The sequence below is a fragment of the Pseudonaja textilis genome, chromosome 2 (assembly GCF_049901715.1).
Source record: "Pseudonaja textilis isolate UNSWEBS1 chromosome 2, rPseTex1.2, whole genome shotgun sequence".
Classification (NCBI taxonomy): Eukaryota; Metazoa; Chordata; class Lepidosauria; order Squamata; family Elapidae; genus Pseudonaja; species Pseudonaja textilis.
Window position 1 is genome coordinate 57,848,601 of NC_141991.1, and position 26,765 is coordinate 57,875,365.

General features: G+C 36.3%; 1 protein-coding gene across 1 annotated transcript; it reads right to left on the reverse strand.

Moving 5' to 3' along the window:
- Positions 1–468: 468 nt before the first annotated feature.
- Positions 469–26,408, reverse strand: LOC113453283 (inter-alpha-trypsin inhibitor heavy chain H3-like). The gene is made up of 20 exons (XM_087923160.1): positions 25,900–26,408; positions 24,878–24,898; positions 24,442–24,608; positions 23,823–23,927; positions 23,494–23,656; positions 23,175–23,285; positions 19,502–19,627; positions 19,291–19,407; positions 17,696–17,864; positions 17,409–17,534; positions 14,982–15,163; positions 12,713–12,898; positions 10,441–10,580; positions 9,598–9,997; positions 6,221–6,338; positions 5,470–5,583; positions 3,727–3,931; positions 2,445–2,614; positions 947–1,058; positions 469–857 (listed from the first exon to the last, which is right to left on the reverse strand). Exons 1-20 carry the CDS (start codon positions 25,990–25,992, stop codon positions 728–730), a joined length of 2,955 nt encoding a protein of 984 aa, XP_087779286.1. The 5' UTR covers positions 25,993–26,408; the 3' UTR covers positions 469–727.
- Between the last annotated feature and the right edge of the window lie 357 nt (positions 26,409–26,765).

The window sequence follows — 26,765 nt, forward strand, 5'->3', positions numbered from 1 at the left end:
CTCTGACGACTCTGACACACTCTGCTTGACTGCTTAGGAATTGGCCTTGACAATTTGGTAAGATTTCATCTTGTTCACCGTATTATTTAATATCTACAGTATCTAAAGCAACTAGATTTGGAGCAATTGTCATCAATGGGTTGGCGATAGTTGCCAATACTTTCCTTTCCTGCAAACTAGAGGTTTGATATTTCAAGCATCTCTGCATATGAATATTATTTCTGTAATGGGGAATTTTCTGTAGAATACAATAGAATTCTTTATTGGCCAAGTGTGATTGCTCACACAAGGGATTTGTCTTTGGTGCATAAGCTCTCAGTGTATATAAAACATATAAGTTATAAATAATCAGAACAAATTACTATTGGAGCTGACACACACACATATGCATGCCTGCACACAAATATTATTAAAATTTACTCACAGCCTTAGCCAGACATTTCAGAGAGATTTTTACAGTGCAACATATACATTTTTACATATTTAATGTTTAGTTATGTAAACCTGCCTACAGATACGCAGGAATGAGTAGAAAATAAATCTGCAATTAAATCAATTCAAAGTTTTCCAGTCTATTGAAATTATATCTAAGCAGAAAATACACATCAATTATTTGGATTCACAACAAAATCCCCAGTATTTCTTCAGATGATATCACAAGCAGTTATCATAACATGATCTTTTTCTTCATCATCATCATCATTGCTCTTAAGGTTGTTTTTTTATTTCAGAATATGCTGGGAACAATGTAGTCTGTGTGATTTCCATCAATAAGGCCATCTCCATTGTTGTGAATAAACCAACAAGGGATATTGGCGCCCTGTTGGATATCAGCTATGTAATCCTTCTGCCATCCCCTACAATATAACACAAAAAGCAATGAGCTTAGAGCATCCAGTTCATGCAAGCATTTCAATCTCAGCTATAAAGGTCAGGCTCTCTTTACCTAGTTACTCTCAGCTGGTTATTTTTAACAATCATGGTGGCATCTGGTTTTTGTGCATCTGAACCAGAGTGGACATCAAGTATATCAAAGTCGATTGGGTGGAAAAATTGCCCTTAAAATAAAAATGATAGCAACAGCAGTAATTATTAAACAATTACCAGTCATTTGAGAGCAAAATAGGAATTTGATTAAATAGTTGTCAGTCATAAAAGCAAATCATAAGAGCTACATCTTGCATTCGGCAGGGCTAATTGTGGCTATAAGTTGGATGTATCTACTTTTATAGCTACCCCATTGGGGTCTTAATTCTATTTTTTAATTATACAGAAATGTTGGATACAGTCCATTACTCTCCTGCTTTCAAACAACTTGCCTTATATGGGTCACAATACCATTGGGATTGGTAATGGGGTGCTAAGATTCATATTTAAAATAAGCCTGTTTGGATGATCCAAAAGACTGCTTTGGAAATTGCTTGAGCTTTGTGTATGAGTGTTTGCATATGACAGAGACAACAAGCTACAGATAAGATAAAATGGCTCTCGAAAATTAAGGTTCTGGTTCTCCCTACTATTGTGTATAGCTCCTGTACAATGGCTCTTGATCATGGCTTCATAGGTTGTTTTTTTCTTGCCCCCCATATTAAAGAAGAAACTGTTAATTAGGGAGCAGTTTTTTCTTTAATATGGGAAGGAGAAAAGCAAGGAAGTGTGCCCAGAGTCAAAATGGTTGGCTACATTATCCTTGTCCACCAAATTGTTTCTTTCAAGGCCCAGAAAAGAGATGGAATAAACTGGTGATTCCATCTTTCATCTCTATTCTGTACATTAAAGGATTAAATCTCGGTTAACCAAAACATTAACTTGCCCTTTAGTATTGTCTATGCTAATTCCCTAGAAAATAGTTTTCAGTTAATCTGGAAAGTTCTAGAGATTTTTTCATTTAGAAATAGTCTTCAGTTAATAAATTATAATTTTATTCATTTTACTTTTTATTTTATTCATTAAATTTTATGCTGCCCAATATATACAATGATTATTTTCTATTTTTATCTAATGTTCATCTCTCTCTTTCCCTGCTTTTCTTTTATCCCATTCTACCAGTTAACTGTTTTTATGTTTGCTGATCTTTAATAAATAAACATCAGGATATATTTATTGCTGTCTATGTCAGGTGGTGTGCTCTAATCTGAATATAGGAATCAAATGGAATGTGCTTGGTATAACCTAAACTGGAAATAACTCATAACCTCCTCCCCCACAAAAAACCCTACCAAAACTTCAACAACTTTTATATACAATCAATGATAGCAGAAGGCACGATTCAGAAATAAACACTGCATTGCTGGCAACAAACAAATGTAAAAAGCAAGTGTTACTGACTATTTAATCTCATGCCAAGTCAGTCAGGAGTTTAACCTCATACCATTTCAGAAGACTCTGCCTTTTGAAAGACAAGCAGTGAAAAAAGATTATTTAGAATAACATCTTTGTATTACCTAGTAAACCATGGGTTTGTTCAGATAATCTGTGACTATCCATCATGTAAAATCCCAGGAAATCTTGGTGTACTGGATGTTTCCACACTTGGTGTAGAACAACAATAAACTTTGCTCCATTATCCATTGAAACCTCTACGCTCTGTTTTCGTTTGATCATTAGTGTCAAACTAAGTGGGAATAGAGAAACCAAGCAGGAAAAAGTGAATATTAGTATGCATAATGCAAAGATTTGAATCAGGAAAATTGGTTGCAAGGGGAGAACCATTTCTGGAAAAGGCATCTGTAAGCACATGGGTATTGTTTAAATGAAGCCTAGCATTAAATTTTGCTACAGCCTAACAGTTCTGGTCCTCAACCATGTTCAGTTTCAAAAATAAAAATCCTGTACAATGCCCAGCTTCCTCACCTTATCATATTAGATTTCTCAACTTAGATTTCTCTGAATTGCAGCTGAAACCAGTCCTAGAAAATCTCCCACTCTTTAAATATGTATCTGCTACACTTTTGGATGGCACATTTTCATAGATAAATCAAAGTAAGTGATGTCTGTACAGGTAGTTGTCAATTTATAATCATTTCTAATGTCCTTACCTCAGTCTCAGTGACATAAGCAGATTCTTGCTCGAAATATTATTCCTCCCACTTCACCCATTATTTATATGGGTCATCACTTTTTTAAGATAACTAGAACATGGGTACATATTTAGTTAAATATAGGCCATATTAAGTATCTGAAATATTGTATATTGAAAATATGTATTTCAATATATATTTCAAAAATGTATCTCACTGGTTATATTTCATAGGCCATATATGTTTTATGCTTCACATAATTATTTTTTATAAAGCCTGTCTCATGTTTGCAAAAGAAGTTATAGCATGTTGTCTTTCTCTGTAGCTGAATTTATTTAAATCGACCGTACTTTGTTTATATTGGGACTGGGAAAACTTTTTTCATTGTGAAGGTAACCTTCTTTCAGGGTTGGTCTGTTGGGGGAATGTATTGTTAACAGAGCTGAAACAAGAAGAGATTAATAGCAGAGCCCAAAGGGAGGTTAGACATAGAAACAGTGGGTGGGAACTACCATTCTTCCTGACTCTTTTTTTTCCTCTCATTGCATTCTGCAAAGAAATAAGGATAACCTGTCAGAAATATGATCTGGTATTTTGCCTTAGGCTTTTGGAATAGACCAAGAGATGTGAAAATTACAAAAGCTTTAAGTTGCCCATCCCTGATCTAAGAATAACACTTTTCTATATTAGGAATATGAAACCTCACCCGGAGTGTTGTAAGTCAACTTCATGAAACCAACTGAATACTCTCCTTTTCATCCCATTTTGAAGGATGATATTTTGAGTTGTTATTTCAAGCCTTACATTCCGATTCATAGTTGTAATCCCAAATTTTCCAAAATATGTATTCTGTGGTTTTACATTGTTGATGCTCTTTTTATCTCCAATAAGCTGTCCATTAACGGTAACACCTAAAGTCCAGAAATGATGTTAAAGGGATAGCATACATATAAGTAACAGGGTTTTTAAATATGTCTTTTCCAGAGGGCAGAATTGCATACTGCATATTTTTGTTAAACTGGGATTGACTGTAATGAAAATGAAATATTTATTTCCTTTCCCCCTAATCTTAATTAAGAGCGTAGGCCCTCACCAAAATATTGTATTTGTACTGAAAAGAAAACCATGGGTACCCGCTTGGACTTTAAGCCATCTTGAAATATTTAGTGGAATAAATTATGCTTAGAATAATTTAATTTTCTCAATCTCCTTTAATTGGAATTAATTTCATTTTTATTTCTTCAGAGAATAACAGATTGGGCTATATTTAGGCAAGTATCTTCTCCAAAGGGCAATGATCATTTATTGGTAATTCCAGCATTTAGAAGTCCTATAATCTAGTGCAGGTAGCTCTGAAACACATGCATCACATTCTGAAGCCATTTCAATTAAAAAAGAAATCCACTTCTACTGAATTTGGATATGTTCCATGATTTAAATTCACAACTTTTCTGAGAATCTGCTATTGTGATGATCTCTTTTAGATTGGTGCCTAAGAATTGCAATGGCTTCCTTGAAGTGAGCTCACCTTTTGACATCTGTTACAATACTTTCAAAGTGTTGATACCTAAAGTTGGCACAAATAAACAGCCATGCTGAACTAACAAAATTGTATATACACTCAGATCTAAAGGATATAATCAATCTTGAGATATATTAATGGTGAGTGGATTTTAGGATATAGCAGAAGCTTTGATAAGCTTAGGCAACCCTGTCATGTGAATATGATTCCATGTCATACTAGCATGACATGGAATCAATGTATAAGTGGTTATAACAGAATGGAAGAGTATAATGGATGAACATTTGGAGTAGCATAGCTATGCTATCTCTAATATGATCATATAGACTTGATGGCTCAATTTCCCAATACCAACCTAGACAAAACTTTAAAACCACTCCTCATGGATTGAAAAGGGAAGATACTTATATTGTATTGGGGTACTCTGGTGATACTTCTATTATCTACCTGTGCTGCTATAGCAGACTTTAGAATATGGGATTGTCAGCAACTAACCTAAGGATGTGAATACACCAGTATATATACCTCCTGTGTGGCAAGCATTCTGGATTCATAACACTTAAACAGGTCTTGTGAAGAGAGCAATAGAAGCTTCCTTAGGATTAGTTGGATATGAAAAACAGTGGCAGCTAAAGTTCACTGTAGAGTATGGAAATGGGATGTTTGGGTATGCCAGAAGCAAGTAAATCAAGATCAGAAAAAGCCCCTAATTCCACTTAAATAATAAGCAATTCAAATCTGAAAAGTTTTGATTCATATCTGTATCTTACACATATACATGTAAGAATTTGCATGTTATTTGTGTATTTTTTATCCAAACGAAACAGACTTCAAAGAAATCAAATGGAATTAGATGGACAATGAACTGATCTAGCAGTGCAGTATATTTCTTACTTACAATCACAGTTTCAGAAAAGAAAGGCTCACCTGTAACTGGATCTCTTATCAAATTTAACACCACCCCTGGCTCCTCATTAATATTGAAACAAAGGGCATCTTTTTTCTGGGGTACAGCTATCATAAAGTGTGGATCTCCATCAACTGCAAAGAAGAAATTACACCCAATATCATACTCCCATCAGCAGGTCATTTTATTTCTGTGATTTTTTTGTACACCATTTAAAATGAAATAGAAGAATATAAGAATAAAAAGTATAGAAAGACACAGAGTTTCTATTTAGTATATTTCTGTACTGCCCTTACAGTAGAAAGAACATTCAGGGTAACATTATTGTAACATGGGCCCTAGCCTTAATCCAACATTGGACCTAGCTTTGGAAATTGACAGGAGGAGGTCATTAATTTCCTTTTCTTCTTATGTAATCATCTCTAGTTGATGATTGAGGGAGCTGAGAAAAAAATAAGGTCTTTGTCTTTCATAGGCAACAACAGTTGCACGAGACATGATCCATTCCTTGAAGTGTCTCCCATTTTAAGGTACGGCATGAGACGTTCCAGTCCACATCCAACAATTGGCGGTTCTGTCTCAAACAGGAAGACCTGAAATCCTTTTGCTGCCTTTACTTCATGAATTCACTCTCCCAGGACCTCAGAAAGATTTATTTTTTCCTTACTTTTTTTCCCTTCTTCTTATTGATATCAATCACTCTTTGTATATGTGTATGTATGTATGGTGTGTGTATGCTAGATATTTATGAACTCTAAAAAAGAAACTTACCACTAGAATAATAGTAAGGGGTCATAGTTGGAGGGACCATGGTTTGATAGCTTAAAAATTGAAAGTTTTCTGCATAAAAGAAACAAACAAACAAAAAAGATTGTTTCCACATGTTGTGATTGTAAGGATATCAGTTAACATTCTGCTCCATTTCAATAATAGCTTTGAAGGCCAGGTTCACATTTGGGGCACAGAAAGGCAATTTTGGGGGGAGGCAAGGATTACATAAGATTTGAAGGAAGGGCAGGGACAATCAGTAAATCAAGTAATGCGATAAAATCTGTGCACCTATCATGCACGTTCATGGGCTGAGATTTTTTGTTTTTGTTTGTTTTTCTTGGTCTGAGTATAGTGCTTTAGGAATTGTACCTAATTAAGGTTTACCCTGCACAGATTTCATGTATTTTGTGCCTCAAAATAATGGAAGATCACTTCTTTCCATTGTTTGGCGATTACAGTAAGATGCTTTGTCCATAAGCAAGCAAAAAAATTGAGGACTACTTGTGACCTTGGGCAATGGATTATCTACCTGTGATCCCTTAAAAAGCCTTTACACATCACTTCTTTACCCATAATTGCCACATTACTACAGTGGTCATTCCAGGAAGTGCTGCAGGAGTTAAACATCTCTGTAAAAAGCACCAACCTGCTCCGTTTAGCTTTTATAGTGTCTCTCTCTGTGTGTGTCTGTGTGTATGTGTATTTTATAGTGAAAATACACACACACACACACACACACAGACAGACAGACACTATAAAAACTAAACAAAAACAATGAAACATGTAGGCAGAGGTTTCAGACTGAAGTCAGAATGCCAAATCAACTATGGCTCATTTTTACTTTTACCATGGGTCTGTTGAAGCAAACTGTCCAAATTTGCTCCCAGCATTGTCTGTAATACAATTCCTTTGAATACTTGGTTGTTGTTTTTATTAAATGTGGATATGACCTTCCTGGATGTAAGGCAATTCTCATTTGCACAAGCAAGGTGGACAAGATTCAAATGAAACTTTGCTTATAATCAACCAAGCTGTACAATAAATTTCAGAAAATTAGGCTAGTACTTTAAATGTTATATAATCAAAGCTATATATTTAGCAAATTGCGCTAATAAATGGAAAATATGGCATACACCTTTCTTTAAAAGCACAGGGTATATTTAAATTACACTCCATTGTGAAAATGTACACATTTCATCTTAAACAGATAGAAAAAGAAGGAACTAAAATAAACTCCATTAAACCCGACCGATGGAATGGCAAGATATGAAATATGAGGGAAAGAATTAGAACGGAACTTACCTTCAGCTGTTTCCAAGGGTGGAGGGGGGGAGGGAGAGACCTAACCAATAGGATTGGAAGATATGAGATCTGAGCTAAACTTATTTAAAACACCATTGAGTTATTATTGCTTTATTTGCTTCTTTTCAATTAGATCTGGAACTCATCATTCAAAGAATACCTTTATAATATGCTCATATTCATATAGAAGAAAGGCAAAGAATTACAATTCACTTTACCTTCAGCTGTTTCCAAAGATGATAAAAGATGGAGGGAGGGAGGGAGGGAGAGAGAAAAAGAAACATTAATTTTTTTTTGCTAAACTGGTTTGATTGCAAAAAATTATAGTTGACCTATTTCAATAAGGATAGACTGGAGGGTGCACTGCACACAATGTCAATTACATGTCTCTAGACAGCTATTTTTATTTTTTCTAAAAAGTAATTCAAGTAAACAGCTACTTTCTTTTAAAAGGGCTTGTCTAATTACTCATATTACAAAATATAGTCTTCTCTAATTACTCACATTACAAAATATAATTTATACATAAAATCTCTCACTTCCCTTCCTCCATTGATTCATGTCATGCAGTTATTTAGCAAAGCATCATCATCAAGACTTTATTTCCTTTAATTCTTCCAGAGATAATCTTCTTCTGATAGGGATGATAGATTTCAGATTCCAATTATTTAATTTCTAGGTGCTTCATAGATAATCTCTAGGTGACCAAAGCTTCTGGTGTGCAAGATTATTACTGGAGAGCATGATTGATGACTCTGGGCTATGGATGTGTCCCATTGGAGAATATACATCCAGGGGGTGGGGGGAAGACCAGGATCAAGGGTGAAATGAATGATATGTCTCAGAGTTGGCTACACCCAGGTAGCACCGGCACGTTCACTCCTAATAAATCTTCTCTAAACTGAGAGATGAGGCTGGAGACTCATGATTTAAATGGGCGTGGATGCTGGAGCCCTGACATAAGGCCTTTGAGTAGAAAGGGATCAAATGAAAGAACAACGGTGGTGAAGTGAGCAGCTAAGCTTAGTGGAACCCATTGTTATTCTAAAGCTGGGGTGTTCAACCTTGATCACTTTCAGACCTGTGGACTTCAGCTCCCAGAATTCCCCAGCCATCAATGAAGTCCACAGATCTTAAAGTTGCCATGGCTGGAACAACTAGTTTTAATGCACGTTTCTCAATCTTAGCAACAAGTTGGAGAATTCTGGCATTTGAAACCCCCCACATCTTAAAGATGCCAAGATTGAGAAACATTGCTCTAGCAGGAGATTGCTACGAATCTCATTTCTACTGTTTTTTTTAAAAACTGTGTTTTGAAAATATTTATGTTAAAATGTAAAAAATAAGAACAAAAGATGACAATAGCCATATTGTGAAATTGTTCTTTTTAAGTTCTCCTCCTTTGGGGAATACATGTAATGTCAAAATGCATGTAGAAAAGAGGTGGAGCTTGCCATGATGCTGCTGACATCAATCTGATCCCCCTTTGGCCTGTTTGCAGATGTTGCTGAAAAGCACACACCACAAAATTCATGCTTTCCTATCCCGATCTAAGGGAAAGCATACCACCTGCTGCTCCAGTTCAATTCTTAATATTTTGAATATTGCCCCCAAACTGGGGGGTGGAATTCAAATTTTTTAACAATCAGTTCTGTGGGCATGGCTAGGTGGGCATGGGCATGTGACTGGGTGGGCATGGCTTCTTCTTTTTTGCAGCACTCCACCACCAGGTTGTTGGTTTTTTTGCCCCCTGGGCTTCAGGGAGCCTCCTGGTGGAGGGGGTGTTTTTGTTACCAGATGGCTTCCCTGGGACCCAGGAAGTAAAAAAAAACAAGTGCAGAGGGAGCGCACAGCACCCCTTCCCCTCCATTTCTCTGGGGCCCAGGAAGGCAAAAAAAATGGAGCATAGAGGTAGCACAGCCCCGCTCCCGCATGCCCCTTTTTGCCTCCTGTGCCTCAGGGAAGCCTCCTGGACGAAGCATTAAGACAGTGAGGGGGATCCCGGCACAGCTGTTCATTGGAACAGCTGATTGGCAGGAGGGGAAAAATACCTTAAGGAATCACTGGGTGGGGAAGAACGCAGTCAGCGATGTCCGACATGCGTGCGATGTTGTGTATGCACGATAAGGACTGAATGGGCAGGGAGGGCAGGGGGGAGGGGAGGGGCAAGGCCAGCCAGGGGCACGATTTGCCAGTTCTCCAAACTGCACAAAATCATAACAACTGATTCTATAGAACCAGTCTGAACTGGTAGAATCCCACCCTTGCCCCAAACCATTAAAAGTCAGATAGATTAATGTCCTTATGACAATATCTGTACCTTCTGTGGGCTTGTCGGCAATTGCTTCTTTTTCTTCATTGTCTTCTGGCTTTGTGACAACCATGGATGTTAATGGAGTCACAAACTTATATTTCAAGGACAACTCCAGGGCTTTAGCAGTAATATTTTCCTTTTCATCTCCCTGCGCTATAGAACTAAAAGCAAGAAGCATTTAGAAGCTGTTTTAATTGTGATAATTTTAATTATTCAGTTTTTTCCAGCCTGTAATTTATAAACATATTGGAAATTGTTCTAAATAATAAAATAAATAGTGTACAAGTCTCATGAATACTTTGCAAACAAAAGACTTGTCTCCTGAAAGAAGAAAGAGATAACTGGGACTTATCAAACTCTAATGTGAAATTAGAAGACCTGCAATAATTATCTTGCATCATCTGAAGCAATTTAACTTTGGCCTAGAGATCAAATCAACTAAAAAATGATCAATAGCTACCAGTCCATTCCAGGCATTATTGAATGAAACTAATTTTCCTTCAAGTATAATTTTTTTCAAGAAAGGGATGGAAAGTGATTGACTATACCAGTCTTCATGGATTTCGCTGGATGAACCGCAAAGTTGAAAAAGGTCCTACATTACCGTGCTTCTAGAAGTTGTTGAATGGTTAGATAAGCCCACAATTTCTCAATATATTCGCCAAATATGTATTGTTGCTCTTCGAGAGCTTTGATCGTTTCCTCAACATCAGCTTGTTCAGTATAAGTCACCTCATTTAGTGCCTAGATGAAAGAAAAGGATTGGATTTATAATTCCACTATAATTTTTCAGCAGTACATTTATATAGAGGTGTTTATTTCTATATTTTTGTACTGTATATTGAGCAACAGAGGGCTGAACTCACTTGTATCCAAAAAAATTCAGGCAGTCTTTAAAGGTCTAAATAAATCCCATGGGTTTCTAACACATTGAAATTATTAACTGAGAAGATACCTGTACTGTTTTGTAAGGGACTTATATTTTGGTTTTAATATTTTACTGTACATAAATGTGGTTGCATCTTTTGCTTTGACTTTGGTACAAGCTGGGTTGCTATGTAATCACTATATAACTATTTTTCAATAATGAACAAATAAATACCTATTTTCCCCTCCCTATTGTTGTTAGTTGCGAAGTCATATCTGACTCACTGCAACCCCATGAGCAACGTTCCTCCAGGCCTTCCTGTCCTTTACCATCTTCTGGAGTTCATTTAAGCTCACGCCGCCTGTTCAGTGACTCCATCCATCCACCTCATTCTCTGTCATCCCATTCTTCTATTGACCTCAATCTTTCCCAGCATTAGGCTCTTCTCCAGTGAGCCCTTCCTTCTCATTAGGTGGCCAAAGTATTTGAGTTCAAAGTATTTGACTTCAGCATCTAGCCTTCTAAAGAGCAGTCAGGGTTGATCTCCTCTAGGACCGACCAGTTTGATCGCCTTGCTGTCCAAGGGACTCACAAGAGTCTTCTCCAGCACCATAGTTCAAAGGCCTCAATTCTTTGGCGCTCAGCCTTTCTTATGGGCCAATTTTCATAGCCATACATTGCAACTGGGAAAACCATAGCCTTGACTATACGTACTTTTGTTGGCAGGGTGATATCCCTGCTTTTCAGTATGCTATCTAGATTTGCCATTGCTTTCTTCCCAAAGAGCAAGCTTCTTTTAATTTCTTGGTTGCAGTCCCCATCTGTGGTGATCTTGGAGCCCAGGAAAGTAAAATTTGTCACTACCTCCATTTCTTCTCCATCTATTTGCCAGGAATTGAGAGGGCCAGATGCCATGATTTTAGTTTTCTTAATGCTGAGTTTCAAGCCAACTTTTGCAGCCACAACAAGAGGCTCTTTAGTTCCTCTTCGCTTTCTGCCATTAGAGTGGTATCATCTGCATATCTGAGGTTGATGATATTTCTCCCGGCAATCTTAATTTCAACTTTTGATTCATCTAGTCCTGCCTTTCTCATGATGTGCTTTGCATATAAGTTAAATAGGCTGGGCAACAGTATACAGCCTTGCCGGACTCCTTTCCCATTTTTGAAACAATCAGTGGTTCCATGTCCAGTTCTCACTGTTGCTTTTTGATCCACATATAGGTTTCTCAAGAAACAAATAAGATGATCTGGTACTCCCATCTCTTTAAAAAGTTGCCACAATTTGTTGTGATCCACACAATCAAAGGCTTTAGCATAGTCAATGAAGCAGTAGTAGATATTTTTCTGGAACTCCCTAGCTTTCTCCATGATCCAGCATATATTGGCAATTTGATCTCTAGTTCCTCTAAATCTCAAATTAAATCTTACACCTAGCCACTCAATGCACCCGATGAAGTGTGCTGCAATTCAGAAAAAGTTGTGTCTTTGAGTGAATAACATTTGATGAGGCAGAAAAGTTGCCATCAGTCCCCTTCTAATATATTGCGTTGACTGATGATGTCACCCAGGCTCAACATGACCACATAGCCATGTTAACTAGTGATAATAGTGATGTCTCACTGCCTGAAAATACTTCGTGTGAATCTTATAACAGGTGAAACTGATGTTTAAATGTGGATGGATGAATTGGATATGGCTTGGCAGTTTAAATTCAATTTGATTAGCTACTAAGTGAAATAATTAGCAAATATACCAGTAATATTGGTGCTTTCCTGTCTCTAGAAGCAATATCAACAGGGACAATCTCCAAAACCAAAATTTCAAGATTAGTTCTAGAATATCAATAAAAGCAGGTAAACTAGCTAACGACCTTCCTTGAAGCATCTACTCTCTCAGCAATGTTTACAAAATTATGTTTCTGGAACTATGAATATTTTGTTTGTATTGTAGAAACTGAAATCTCATGGCCATATCTTGCAGGAATGTTGGACTTCAAAGATACTTACCCCTTGAGCTTTTATTTCTGCGGTGACACTGTTCAGGTCATTGTCTATAATTCGTCCAGCCACAACTATTTCAGAGCCATCATAATAATGTTTAAAACTATTTTGAGTTAAATCTGAGATGCCATTTTCCTTATAGTCTAACTCCACTTCAGTAAGCAAAGGATTGGCTACTTCATCATAAAAACCCTGGGAACAAAATAGATATTAGGTATTAAAAACTGTAACACTAAAAGGGTATTTATTCTTGAAATAAAAATATTGAAAATGAGAGGTTGAATTTTTTTTTTACTCCATGAAGTGGAGGACTAATTATGTGAGTTTAGATGTAGCAATAACATTAAACATGTGTAGTACGAAAATTAGTTCTATTTCACTGTACATGTTAATAAAACAGTTTTCAAGTCTGATGAGTTTTAATTTTTTTAATCACAGAAAAATGTGTAATTCTTTTCATTCACAACTTTTACTAACACAAAGCCTTTCTAGACATCTTTTCCTATTTTGCAAAACCATTAATTGCTAGACAATCCCTTTTTAAAATAAAAAGGTCTACTTTCCTCCATCATTCACATTCCCTGATTTAGGCTCTCATGAGATAAATTTGGTTCCTTACTCTGTGTTTCATGGTGTGTAAGTGTATTCTTAGTTGATTTTTTTGCCACAGTTGAGAGGAACATATATGCTATTGTCTCTTGGCTATCTTTGGATGCTATACACCTCTGCTTTAGGATGGGATGATATACCATTTTCTTCTCATGACTGAAAAGAATAATCAGCAATCGTTCTCTGCTTGATAAGAAAATAAATTTATCAGATAGGAGGAAACATCTAGCAATTATGCCTATCTTGTCCAACCAAAATCTCTTGAGATGTGAAGCAATTAGAGGCAAGAATTGTAACAAATTATAATCATAATAATATGGGCACCAGGAAAGGTGAATTATATTCTGTTAATTTTGTCTTTCAATGCTATTTGGCCTAAGAATTGGGCCAAAGGCACACCTCTGAACATTTGGAGCAGAATTCTTGCTAGCAGCAGATCTTGTTATCAGTGAGAGGAAATGGCACAAATTTCTAACTTTTGGTAGCCATGATATACATGAACTGCTTTTTTTTGTAAAATCAATATTTTCTTTCTTTTTATGACCCTGTAGCTCTTTAATGTGGAGTAGAGTTGGGGTGACTGGGTGGAGAAAAAATATCTGTTGTGAATCCCACTTAGCAGTCAGGAAGGGCATCTGGATACTTTTTCTTTGGGCCCTAAGAAAGAAACATCTGCTGCTACCTATGATTGAACTCTGAACCTTCTGAGTGGGAGGCAAGAGTCTTCAACATTAGGCCAACATTGTTTTGTTGGAGAATCAGTATATCTTCTGACAAATACAAGCTGCTACCAAAATTCATATGGAGTATAATTCCTTCAGTTTGCCATGCCCCCTGTCAGAGTCTGAATCTGAGGAAGAAGTCAAACAGCTGACAGAGAGTGGGAGTGTGTCTCTGTTGGCTGTGGATGAAACTGGGGAAGGGCAAAGTCCAGCTGGGCAGAGCAGGGAAGAGGTAGAACAAGGGAGAGAGAATTCAGAAGAAGACCCAGGCCCACCCCCTCTTCATCCTAGGGCCTGCAGGGAGGAACGGAGAAGAGAGCAATGTGGGTTGCATGGCTTACGGGAGAGGAAAGGGCCCTGATTCCCTTCATTAGCCACAGCTGGGAAAACAGTTTATAAAAAAGGCAAGCTGTGTGCGGCAGGCTGTTGGGAGCAAATGTGACTTTATCTTGTGTTGTCGTGGCTTATCTATGTTCCTGGCATCTTCCCAACTGTGTGAGTTTTGGCATGCTTTCAAGTCTGAAATTCTTGCTCTTGCCCTGCCAAACTAATCACTTCAGTTTGGCTTCTTTGGACTTTAAATTACAGTTTGTGGTTACCCTGCTTTGGACTTAATTTTCTGCAGTCAAAGGCTGTTCCTGGGAGAGTTTTTCTCTAGGCAGGTGGTAACCTGGACATTAGGGGCAAAGCTAGAGATAATAAAGGGATTCTTATTGATTATCTGTCTATGTTGCCTTTGTGCCACGCCCCAGGTCATCACAGTTTTCAGATGGTAAACATAGAGAATTGGGATAAATGGGAGGAGAGGAGAACACAAAGTGTTTTTTCTCTCATGTCTGAATCCAAGCAAGAGTAGTGTTGTTATCATATTGAGTCCTTTCTCTGCCACAGAAATATTTTATCATAAATATAAATATCAACCTTTTGTATGCTTATCCTTGTACCTGTAGTTGTAAGGCTGCATCTGAGTCATCAAAGATGCGGCGAGCCACACCATTGTTTTCTGTTGCTATTCTCTCTAAAAATGCATAGTCAACATCATAACCAAACCCAAGATTGTATATAGGATATTTTCCTTTAGCTGCATTCTTAGCATTTTCTTCAATCTGCCTGAGATTTGTTACACCTGCACAGAAAGGATCACAAAACATAGTTAAACAGTACAATTATCTGAAACATGCTTCTAGGAAAAACCTTTTTGGGGAAAACAATGCTATAACCTTTGCACAGGGCTCTAAAACTCCATAACCTGTATAGCTTCAAACTCTTCTCATAATGGGAAGAGAATAACTAATAGTGTAATCTGATTCTTTTTTCCTTCCTCACTGCCTTTTCCCTAGGAAAAACTGTTGTTATTTATTATATGCACTGTATTATAGCCCCCCGCATTCCAAACTACTCTGAAACTGTTAACAGATTATTAACTTACAGCAACTTCAGGAAATTAGCAGTCATTCCGGCAGCTTTTTCCAAGATTTTCTGCAATGTTTCTCACAAGGAATCAATTATTTTCAGTCTTTTGAGGTAGGGTGGGAACAGACAAGTTCTTTATAAATGCTGGAAGTGGAACAACTAGATCTACTTTTGCTAAAAGAAATCTTTTGGAAGCCCATGATTCTAGTTGTCCAGTAAATGTCTTCCACATCTGGATGATGTTCACTTGGGAAGCTGTTAAGGAAAATAATCTAGCCTTCCTGGACTATGCAGTACACATTAAGATGTAGAGTTGTAATTGCAGGAATGTTCCAATCTTGGATGGCAAACCTCAGATAAAGAATGTTTCCAAGCAAATACAACTCAGGCAAACAAAGTCACTAATCTAAAGGAGGATTAGAGAAAGGAAGTAAACATATGTTAGACTTTAACTAGAGATAACTGTATTAATTACTGTGCTAAACAATAACAAAAGTTAAGCAGTAACCAAAGTTAACCAATGATGGAGGATAACTAAAAATGTGTATAAATGCAAGACTAGACTCCAATAAAGATGATCATGATTTAGTTGTTCATGATCAAACAACTCGACTGCCTCATCATTACAACATTAAGGAAGACAGAAGTCTTAACACTGACATTTACAGTAAACCCACACACAGAGATCAATATTTATATTTTGATTGTCACCACCCACTGGAGCACAAAATAGGAGTGATCAGAACCCTATGCTATCAGGCTGAAAGTTTGCCTACCAGCAAATATGAAAAAAAAAAGAACTAAAGCACATTCAAGAAAGCCCTCAGATCTTATGGCCATCCCAACTGAGCCTTCATCAAATCCAAAAAAAGACCCACTAGGAGCTACTACATAACAGACAAAGAAGAGAACAACAAACAAAGCAATGTTGTCATTCTATACATTGCAGGAATAACTGAAAAGCTCAGGACAATTTTTAACCAATACAATATATATTGTATAATATAAACCCCACTTTAAACCCCAAGAATACACTAAGGCAGAAGCTTGTCCACCCCTAGGACAAAACACCCAGACACCAACTGAGCAATGTGATATACACAGTACAAAGCAGTGAAATGTGCAGATCTGTACATTGCATGGCACAACAAAGGAGAACAAACCCATCAGGACAAAATTCAGCAATTCATCTTCATTTGAAAAATAAATTTGAAAAACAAAGCTCATATTTTGGAGACAACAAGATCCACATTCTGGACACAGAAGACTGCTGGTTTGAAAGAGGTAGTATTTAGCAGGTTCTGACCGGTTCTGGAGAACCGGTAGCAGAAATTTTGAGTAGTTTGGAGAACCGGCAAATACCATCTCTGACTGGATATTTTACAGTATCCTACCCCTGCCACACCCACCAAGCCACGCCCACAGAACCGGTAGTAAAAAAAAATGAATTCCACCACTGAAATTCCATCTACATTAAGGCTGAACAGCCCTCTCTAAACAGAGGGTGCAGGCTATGACACACATTTGAACTACTCAGGTGTTAAACTTCCAAGTGCCCTCACTGACTCTCAGAAAGAGTGCCAACAACTAGATGACTGCAAGGAATATAAATCTTTCCACCATTCAGTCAGAACTGAAGAAGCTTCTTAAATGAGAAGCAAAATGGATTCAAAGGAAGTGAAATGGATTCAAAGGAAATCCAAGTGCCTTTTAAAAAAGCACTTTTGCGACAACCATGACCTGGATGACTGAGAATCTCCACAGATGCTCCCACATCTCACAATGCTGAAAAACATGTTTGGATACTTTTGTGAGATGCAAGACCATAAACTGCCTTCCTTCCCAGTCCTCTGTAACAGCTCATGGTCATCAGGGTTTGTGTTATATAGACCTAGTGAAAACACAGAGAACGAACAAGCAGTCTTATTCACATATTCATTGGTCATTCAGCTACTTACCAGATGTGGGATCCCCATCAGTTAACATAATAACTAAAGAGGCGCTTCTTTCAGGTACAGATTTTGCTTCATGAGCTTTATTCAGCATTTCAATACCAGTCAGTAAACCACCATTAAGATCTGTTACTACAATATGAAAGCAGGAGTTCAGTTTTTCAGCATACTAAAACAGAGATTCAAATCTTTTCAATGTAATGTTTTATTTCATCTTATTTCTTAATATAGCCATTTTATATTATTCTAATATATCAGTTTAATTTTACTCAAACTTTTTTTCTTTTACTTACATCCTAAGTCGTTTATCTGGCTAATAAATTCCTTGGATTGATTCACATTCTCCGGAGTAGCTTGGATTAAGTTATCTTTCCATGTTGAAACTGAACTTTCAAACAGGATGATATTGAAGTGATCTTCTTCTTTTAAGTCTTCCACTATTTTTGTCAAGGCTTCCTTTGCCTAGAATTATTTTTTAAAAAAATATAATAAAATGGAACAAACTCTTTTGTATTTGAGGGATCTCTCAACTCAACAAAGGACATCTGCTCCATAAGCCAATTGGGTTATTCCAGAGGTTATATTGCTATGATATTTTCTTCCCAGTTACGATTTGTTAGCCCATTGAAAATAATCCAGTTTTCTACTTTAATGATTAGTTAGATTGTGTAGTTCCCTACTTGCAGTAGCCAGTATTTTGTTCGGTGGGAATTTGACTCCTTAAATATTTGGATGGTAAGGAAAGCTGTTATATAGCAGAAGCTATCAGCTCCTTGTCCTGACATTATGCCCATGTGTCTTGCTATTGTCACCCACATTATATGCTGCTGACAGATCTTTTGAATGATATTTGTTTGCTCAAGGTATTCAACTGTTTAACCCAAAGTTACATGCTTTAAGGTTGACTCAGCTTTCCATCCTTCCAAACTGGGTAAAATGAGGACCCAGATTGTTGGGAGCAATTTGCTGACTCTGTAAACTGCTTAGAAAGGGCTGTAAAGCACTGTGAAGTGATATATAAGTCTGAGTGCTCTTGCTCTTGCTATTAAAAAACAAATATTTACTGAGGGGGGAAAAAAAATCACCCTTTTTTTTGCAAAAGGTAGACACATCACACTAAGGCAATTCTTTCTTGTCTTAACCATGGTCAAAAAATAAGTAATACTGTACACCACCCAGGCTCTACACTATTATCCTGAATCATCAATATTAAATTTAATATATAATTCACATACATTGGCTAAGTCTTTTCTGATTTAACTGAGATTTTCCGTTTCTCCAATGAAATTGTATGATTGAGGTAATATGAAATTTTAGAGATTTCATAATACTTGTTTTTTTTTTATAAATGATAATTTCTTAATATTTTAGTCTTTAAAAATTATTATTGTTTTAATTTTTATCTATTTTCAATAATTTGGTGACTCCTTATATAGTTCATGAACAGATTTGTTCATGGCTCACATGCAGACTGATCATTTCAAAGTTAAACTTCTTCCTCAACGAAGATCCTTCCATATTCAGTTTCATCATTTTCTATCCTCACCCTAGTTGGCAATGTAATGGTCAAGCTTGCTGATGTCCCACATTTCATTCTAATGCTCAAGTGTTTTATTTACTTTACTGAAAAGATATTCTATATGACTTTGGATCTAAGTAAATGTATGACCAACATATTCAAAACATAATGTAGCTGAAAGTTTTAGGATGAAGCGGTAGATTTCAATTACATTATGAAATACTTTCAAAATTACAATAATAGATATTTTGCTATGTATTATTTCTTTCAAGGCAGAAATAATTTGCAGTAAAAGATTGTAGGACCTGATTTTATCTGCTGTACAAGTTATCATCCTTCTAGCGATATTACAAGAATTTGTTTACTTACTTGCCGAATTTTCTGTCCATACATGGAACCACTGACATCGATTACAAAGGCAACATTCTTTGGTAAACGTTCCAGGATTTTTGGTGCAAAAAAGTGTACAAAGTATCCATTTACTACCTAAAAAACATTGATAAAACATGTGTGGTAAGGTTTTTTTTGGATTTGTTTTTGTGCTGGTATACTAGTTCAAATGTGAAACAACTAGAGTTACCTGTAAATTATTAGGAGAATCTCTGTTCACATCATACTTAATGACAAAATCTCCTTGTAGCAGAGTAGTTGTACAATTGTCACAGGTTCGTTGTTGTTCAATAGTAGGACTGAATGATACATGACCCTTAAGAAAGAAGAATTCTTCATCTTAGATTTCAGCAAATGAAGAAAGCAGATTCTGCAGGAGTTTTACTTTTATTTAGGGACCCAGGATAATGACCCATACTATCTCTCAATATATTTTCTGCAGTTTATATTCAAAGATTATTTCCAAACACGCTTTACCAATCTAGAGGCCTATCTTGTCCTTATTGTACATGCAGAATATCTGAGGAAGCCTTGGGAGTTTTTAAAAGGAATATTTAGAATGGGGTCAGCAATTTCTGGAAAACTACAAATTGCTATTGAAATTCAGTTGTGGCATATTTTGAATTATTAAATGTTGGAAGTTCCAAAATTGCATGTATCAGCTGCAGATGTAGGAACAATAAATGCAAAGCAGTTAGCAGTGGAACATCGCATTTTTATCACCTTTTCTTGTCTAAGAAAACGTACTCTGCATATCTTACTTTGCATTGCCTCTTAACTAGCTACACTTACATGGTCAGGATTATTTCATTCATTCATTCATCGTATTTGTATGATGATATTTATTACTTTTTATTTCCTCCTTCATTGAATTTATGTGTTACTTTTTCCATAATGATGGATGCACCACACCAGTTCTATGCTGTTAGGCATTATTTATGTTCTGCAATAAAGAGTCTATTGGATTTTCATTCATACTAGCTTCCAGATTCCTTTCTAGAAAACCAAGTCAAAAGGAGGGGGGCTTTGACTGTCTGATTGTTGCCCACCATTTGGAAGCCACTGACATCACTTCACATGATTTGGCCCTAAGCATATATTGCTTATCCCCTCCCCTGCCCCAAGAATGTTGTATTGACCAAGAGCAGAGAGTAATTTATGTTTAGGAAGAGAAAGAGTTTGTCAGTCTGCAAAGCAGGCAGGAAGCCCATGAGCAATTCAGCAAGATGATCTGACTTGATTGAACTGTTATATTACAGAAACTATAGAAAAATCTTCTTTCTAATGAAAATGCTGCTGTGGTACTTCACATTCTGGAAGAACCAAGGCCAACAGAAACAGGAAAGAAGCAAGAAAACAGTCATGGGTCATCCAAAGGTGTTTTTTCAAAAGGCAACAGGACTTGGTTTCTCCTTGGAGATGCTTTTCCTAGAAGAAGTTTCATTTGTTGGATGAGAAGTGAAACATCTTCAAGGAAAAAGAAAGTTCAGTTGCCTTTTGAAAAGCACCTTTGGGACAATTGTGACCTGGATGACTGACAATCTCCATAGACATCTAGTCATGGGTCACCTTTCTATAATAGCAAGTGATCCCTTACTAGATTATATTGGGAAAAGAAATGTGGTGTAAACTTCAGAAGCTATTCAGTATTGCAGCATGACTTCTCTCAAGTGCCTATGATACTACATTAAACAATGTAATTACATTACATTTAAGTCATTAAACTAATGGCTTAAACTCCCAAATGCATTATTCATAGGAATTCTTTTCCAGAACTTGGAAGCTAAAATGTACCTAATAACTATCAGTTCTGAAAATTTTTCATTTACTTTCTTAAAGAGCAAAAGAGTCCTGGAAAGATAAACAGAATGGTTTTGTTTTTTGGTTTTTTGCAAGAGTGAGTAATGTATCTGGAAGAAAGCCTGATACTGCACACTTACTAGTGGGAGTAAAAACACAGGAAAGGAAGTTGAGAAGTAGCTAAAAAGAAAAAGGATAAAGCATGAAAAAATAATTCCCAATATCCCACAACAAAACAATGTGGCAGAGAGGAAAACCAGAATCTAATGCAAATTACCAGAAGCATGATTCTCCATGATGGACTAACAAAGTAATATTGGGAAGAAGTAGAAATGTTTGCAACTTCCAATATAATTTACACATAAAAGACAAAGATGAATCATGGTATAAGAGCAAACCATTGTGAAGCACATTAAGTGTTGGAATTCAAGATGTATGTATGTATTTAATACCTCATATAACTATCCTTTTCACTCCCCAATGTAACATACTTAAGATATGAAGATATTAAATAGACACAAGAGATATATCATGCCCAGCATTCTATTAAAATATACAGTGATGCATATTTTGATGAAGACAAGGACTGAATATTGAGATTTCATTTAGAAATGCCAAGATGAAAAACAATAGTGCAGCTTTCATAGCAAGAAGAAATTATTGAACCTTCATAATAAAGAAGAAATGGTAGTAATGCCATAAGCAGAAACAAAGGCCATTAGAGACAGTCCCAGAACCATAGATAAGATACTCAACTCAACTAGACATGCTTTCTAAATGATTTCTCTTCTAGCCAAAGAGGAAGATATACTAGATTCCTCCACAAGGAGCCACACTGGAGGGAAGACAAATAGCTAAGTGCTGGTAGAAAAGATATTGATTTTTTTTTTACAAGAAAACAAAGATTTTCAGTGAGGAACAAAAAGAGAGGAAGTTCTTTGGATACAAATTAGTCTTTGCAATTAATATGATAAAGAAGACAATACAATGTCTAACTCTATAAGACGAGATGGGTTGCCAAGAGATACTCCCCAAAACATGGCAAAGATTACAATGGAATCTTTATACCAGCGGTGAAACACACTTTCATAATAACAGCCACCATGATGTAAGTAACTTGAAAAAGAAAGACTGGTGTAAGTTATAGAAGAGTGTCCATGGATTCAAACATGCAATGTTTGGATGCAATAGCTTGGAATGTCTTAGAATGAAAGACTGAATCATATGATTTTAAGGAGCAGACTTAATCTTTGTCTATATACCACATGCAAGAATGAGAAATACACATTGACTTTGTTGTTTCTCTGTATACACATTCTTTTTATCTCCCTCAAATTTAAAAAAAATACTGTAAAGCAGAAACACTTTGAAAGTGGGAGAATTAGACGTGATAAGGCTTAAATATTTAATAATAATATTTTCAATATTATTATTTGGGTTCAGCCTCACCTACCCGTTTTGAGCCTTCACTTATTTTTTTCATTCTGACCCACCTATTTTCGTAAGAGCAGCTTTTTAGCTATTCTAAGAAAATATTGCCTATACCTGATACAGGGAAATGCTTGGGAACTACTTTCACTTGTGAAGTATCCTCATATAATTCTGTGGCTGTATCTTTGATTGTGGTTACCCCATGCCATGTCTCACTTAGAGCCCTGACTGGGGACAAAATGATATGTGTGAAGCAAATAGATTACTTTAAAAAATATATATTCAATGGGTCGTTCTTTATTTTCTTTACTTCTAGATAGTATCGTAAGGCATGTCACCATTGTAATTTTTGCTTCTTGCTTGTGAAACTTCTATACAAACTTGCAGCCAGGGGCTTCTTCTGTGCTTACTGCAGGGAAAATCTCCACCCAAGGTTGTAACCATGATCATGGCAGATACCCATGCTTCCAACTAATTATAGTTAATCCTCAGTTAACAATGGTAATTGCGACTGGGATTCCCAACACACTTAGTGACAAAAATCCTGGCAGTCACCATTGTCATCCCACTGGTCATTAGGCAGGGATTACCTGTGCATGAATTACTCTTCAAGATTCTATTACCAGCCATACCTTTTTTCCTGAAAAAGACTTTTTCACTACTGGTAGCAGTTCGTTGTTGAGGAATGTCCCTTCAACTTCAAATTCACTGATGCCTTGAGGCTCAAAGATGTTTGCTTCAATCTGTAACATTGATTTAAAATTACATTGACATTAGCAAGACCAAGAAAAAAACCAGATAGACCAGTAATGTACAGTGTAAACAAAGCATCAAAAACAATTAATTTCATAGTTATTTTTATGTTTATTTCTAAATTAATAGTTCTGAGCATAATTCACAAACCTTTCCAAAAACTACTACAAGATAAAGTGACAATACATTTGATCGTACCTCAAATTTTTTGACAAGCTGTTTTGGATTTACTTTGATAAACATCTCATATTTTCCAAACTTTCGTTTCAAGAGTTCTTCATAAGTCAATTGAAAAGTAACTTTGCTGGATGATGCAATGTTGACCGAAACACTGAATTTCTCTGTTTTTCTTCCAGCAGCCCTTCAAGATAGCATAAAAAGATGATTACATAGCCTCATGCTCATAGCCCACCATTTAATACTTTCATTTGCACTTTGTCCATTTATTTAGCATCTGTTTATTGAATAAATACTTAGGACAGGAAATGAAATAAGGAAACAAATTCGGTTTGGCCTCACGTACTTACTTCACAAGCCCTGCAGTCTGGCCCCTTGAAACTGCTTGTTGATACTGCTTTTGGGCAACTTCTTTCTCCTTTATGATTCCAGGATAAGTGACCCCATCAATTGTCCTATTAAAGGATACATCAGATATTTGAATATATGTGCAAAGATGTCTTGTAGGGTTTTTTTCTTCAGTTCATCAAGTAAAGGAGGTATTTGAGAGGTATAATGAGGAGGCTGGAAAGAATGCTGCCTCTGTAGGACTGAAAACATAATGAAGAATTATGAAGGATATTCTCTGGATATTGCAGAGCAGATTGGAAAAAACTCTTACCAGAGGGCATGTCTATTTCAGAGGAGCTTATGCAACAGGAGGCCATATTTTGGATGATCTTTAAAAAGAATGAAGGTAAGAATAATGCTGTGATGCAATCAGTTATCTAGACTGGTAAGAACAGAGAGGTTATGAGAGAGGCCTTAGTTTTAGAAATCTGATTTTGTGTACATAGTTGGATTGGGTGGCTACAATGTCATCTGTAACTGTATCTTCATGGTAGTTATTCTGCTAACAGTATCTGAATGGCTTAATTATTGCTAGAGTGATCTCCATAGTATAGAGAAATAAGAAAATGATGTACATACAAGGTAAAGTTGGTAATAAAGGCTGTTTTGGGAAGCTCCACATCAAACTGAGCTTCCTTGGACATATTGGCACGATTCACAGCTTGACTAGTGATGACATTACGGGAAAACCTGGAAGTTACACTGCAGTCAATTTTCACCCAGTAGATCTCTATGGCCTGGGTGTGCTAGAGAAAAAAAAAAGTCACATGGTTATACAGAAATGTGCTGCTAATATACATTCCTGTTATTTTTTTAAATGAAATCAAAAGGCCACATCTGGAAAATTATATGTTGGGGGAAACTGATTTCTGAAGAAATAAATATAACTTTTGAGCTGAGGAAATGATTTCTTTAAGCTCAGCAATGAAGATACAAATGACTAAGAGAAAATATTTGTATTTTGTATGTGCCACCTAAACTTAATGATCAGCATTCTAAATGACAGGTTACTTACCACATCAGTGGCACTTCTCTTCTACAAATAAACAGTGAAAAAAAGGATTAATTATTGCCAAAAAACAGAAGCTGTATCCTACCAAATATACTGCATAGTAGTTGTATGTTATTCCACATTTCTTTTTATTTTAAAGGAGAGCATCACAATAAATGAGAGCTACCATAAAATGAAGTCTGAACAATCAGCATGCATAACCTTGGCTGGGTTCTTACCAAACAAATCCCTACCAGTTTACCGACCTGAATAATTTGGAAACATTACTTACATAAACAGAAAATAAGAAACATCTGGAAAATATGCCATAAATTACCATAGTAACTAAGATAAATACCTTTACCTAATAGAGTTTTTCTACTGTTCCTCAGAGGCATAACTGTGGAGCTGCCTCAATTCAATTTTAGGTAAGTTAGGTATAAACACAGGTGTGGTAGATAACTCTCTCATGTATGTAATGTATATATGTGTGTGTGTGTGTGTATATATATATATATATATATATATATATATATATATATATATATATATATATATATATATATATATATATATATAGTATTTATGCACATACAACCATGAATCCATATTTCAAACACCAACGATCCAACGAAGGCAAATCAAGTTTGGGTCCAACACAATCCCCCTCAGGGTATGTCTCAGCAGCTCATAAAAGAAGTCACAGGACTTGCTAACAGGAAGAGTAAGGGACCATAGCCCCTTACTGGCTTCAAATCAAATCTTTGTTATGGTCATAGACAAGCATAACTTTGCCTTCTTCATATCTATATGCAGCACATCTGATCCAGGAAGCTCAGGACATGAAGTTTCATAGGCAACCAGTTTCCCTGAACTTTAGAATTTCAGTCAAATTAAGCATACTGGTAAGAAAATGTATCATGAATCAGGCAGGGAGAAGGCTGAAGAAGTCTTGACAGATTGAGATAGTGGATTTGTGGTTGCTGTTCAAAGCTTTAAAAATTCTGAGGAAAAAAAGAAGCAACTTTATATATTTAGGTACATACCTTAATGTTTCTCAGTGGGTTTATCAAAACATCTGAAGTTACAAGAGCAGGAATCAAGCCCAGTAAAATGCAACATGGGATACCCTTCCTCATGTTGGAAGAAAAAGAAAAATGTTAATTTGGAAGGACCTTTATTTGTATGAACCTTGTAAATCGTCAAAGAATAACACTGAAGTAACTATGACAAATATTTATCTTTGGAAAATAGTTGATGAAATTTCCTCATGAAAGTTAGAGAGTCCAAGGCCAGAAAAGCTCAAATTTACCCACTATGCCTTATATAGAACACCTTTAAAATTAAATCCCAAATTAACTTCACATCTGTTTCACCAATTGGGTCAGAAATCTTGAGATTTTTTGAAGTAGCACTTTGATCACCTGGATATATTTCCCACTGGAGACTTCTATTTCAATTAAAGTCATTATGTTTTTATGCATGTAAATTAGGACAGATGTCTCTTTAACCTTTCTGGCTAGTGATAATTTGGAATTGTGAGTGCACTATGTGTGAGCACTATGGCTGTCAAGTGAACTGACAGGGATTGCTTAGAGACATTTCTACTGCTGCATTGAAGACTCTGGAAACAGGATCGGGTGACACTACCACAAGAGCCGTGGTGGTGCAGTGGTTTGAATGCAGTACTGCAAACTACTTCTGCTTACTTTTGCAATTCGGCAGTTCAGTTCTCACCAGCTCAAGCTTGACTCAGCCTTTAGGCCTTCCAAGATCAGTAAAATGAGGACCCAGGTTGTTGGGGGCAATATGCTGATTCTGTACAATGCTTAGAGAGGGCTGTAAAGCACTGTGAAGTTGTATATAAGTCTAAGTGCTATTGCTAAGTGCACACTTTATGTAAATCTATTAT

Bases quoted from the DNA above. Each gene is read 5' to 3' on its own strand.
- LOC113453283 (XM_087923160.1), bottom strand. From the start codon at position 25,992: ATGAGGAAGGGTATCCCATGTTGCATTTTACTGGGCTTGATTCCTGCT. The intron at 9,998-10,440 runs GTAATGTAGGAC...TCTTGCTTTTAG, and splicing joins CAACAACTTCTAGAAGCACG to TTCTATAGCGCAGGGAGATG. The intron at 858-946 runs GTAAAGAGAGCC...GTTATATTGTAG, and splicing joins AACCAGCTGAGAGTAACTAG to GGGATGGCAGAAGGATTACA.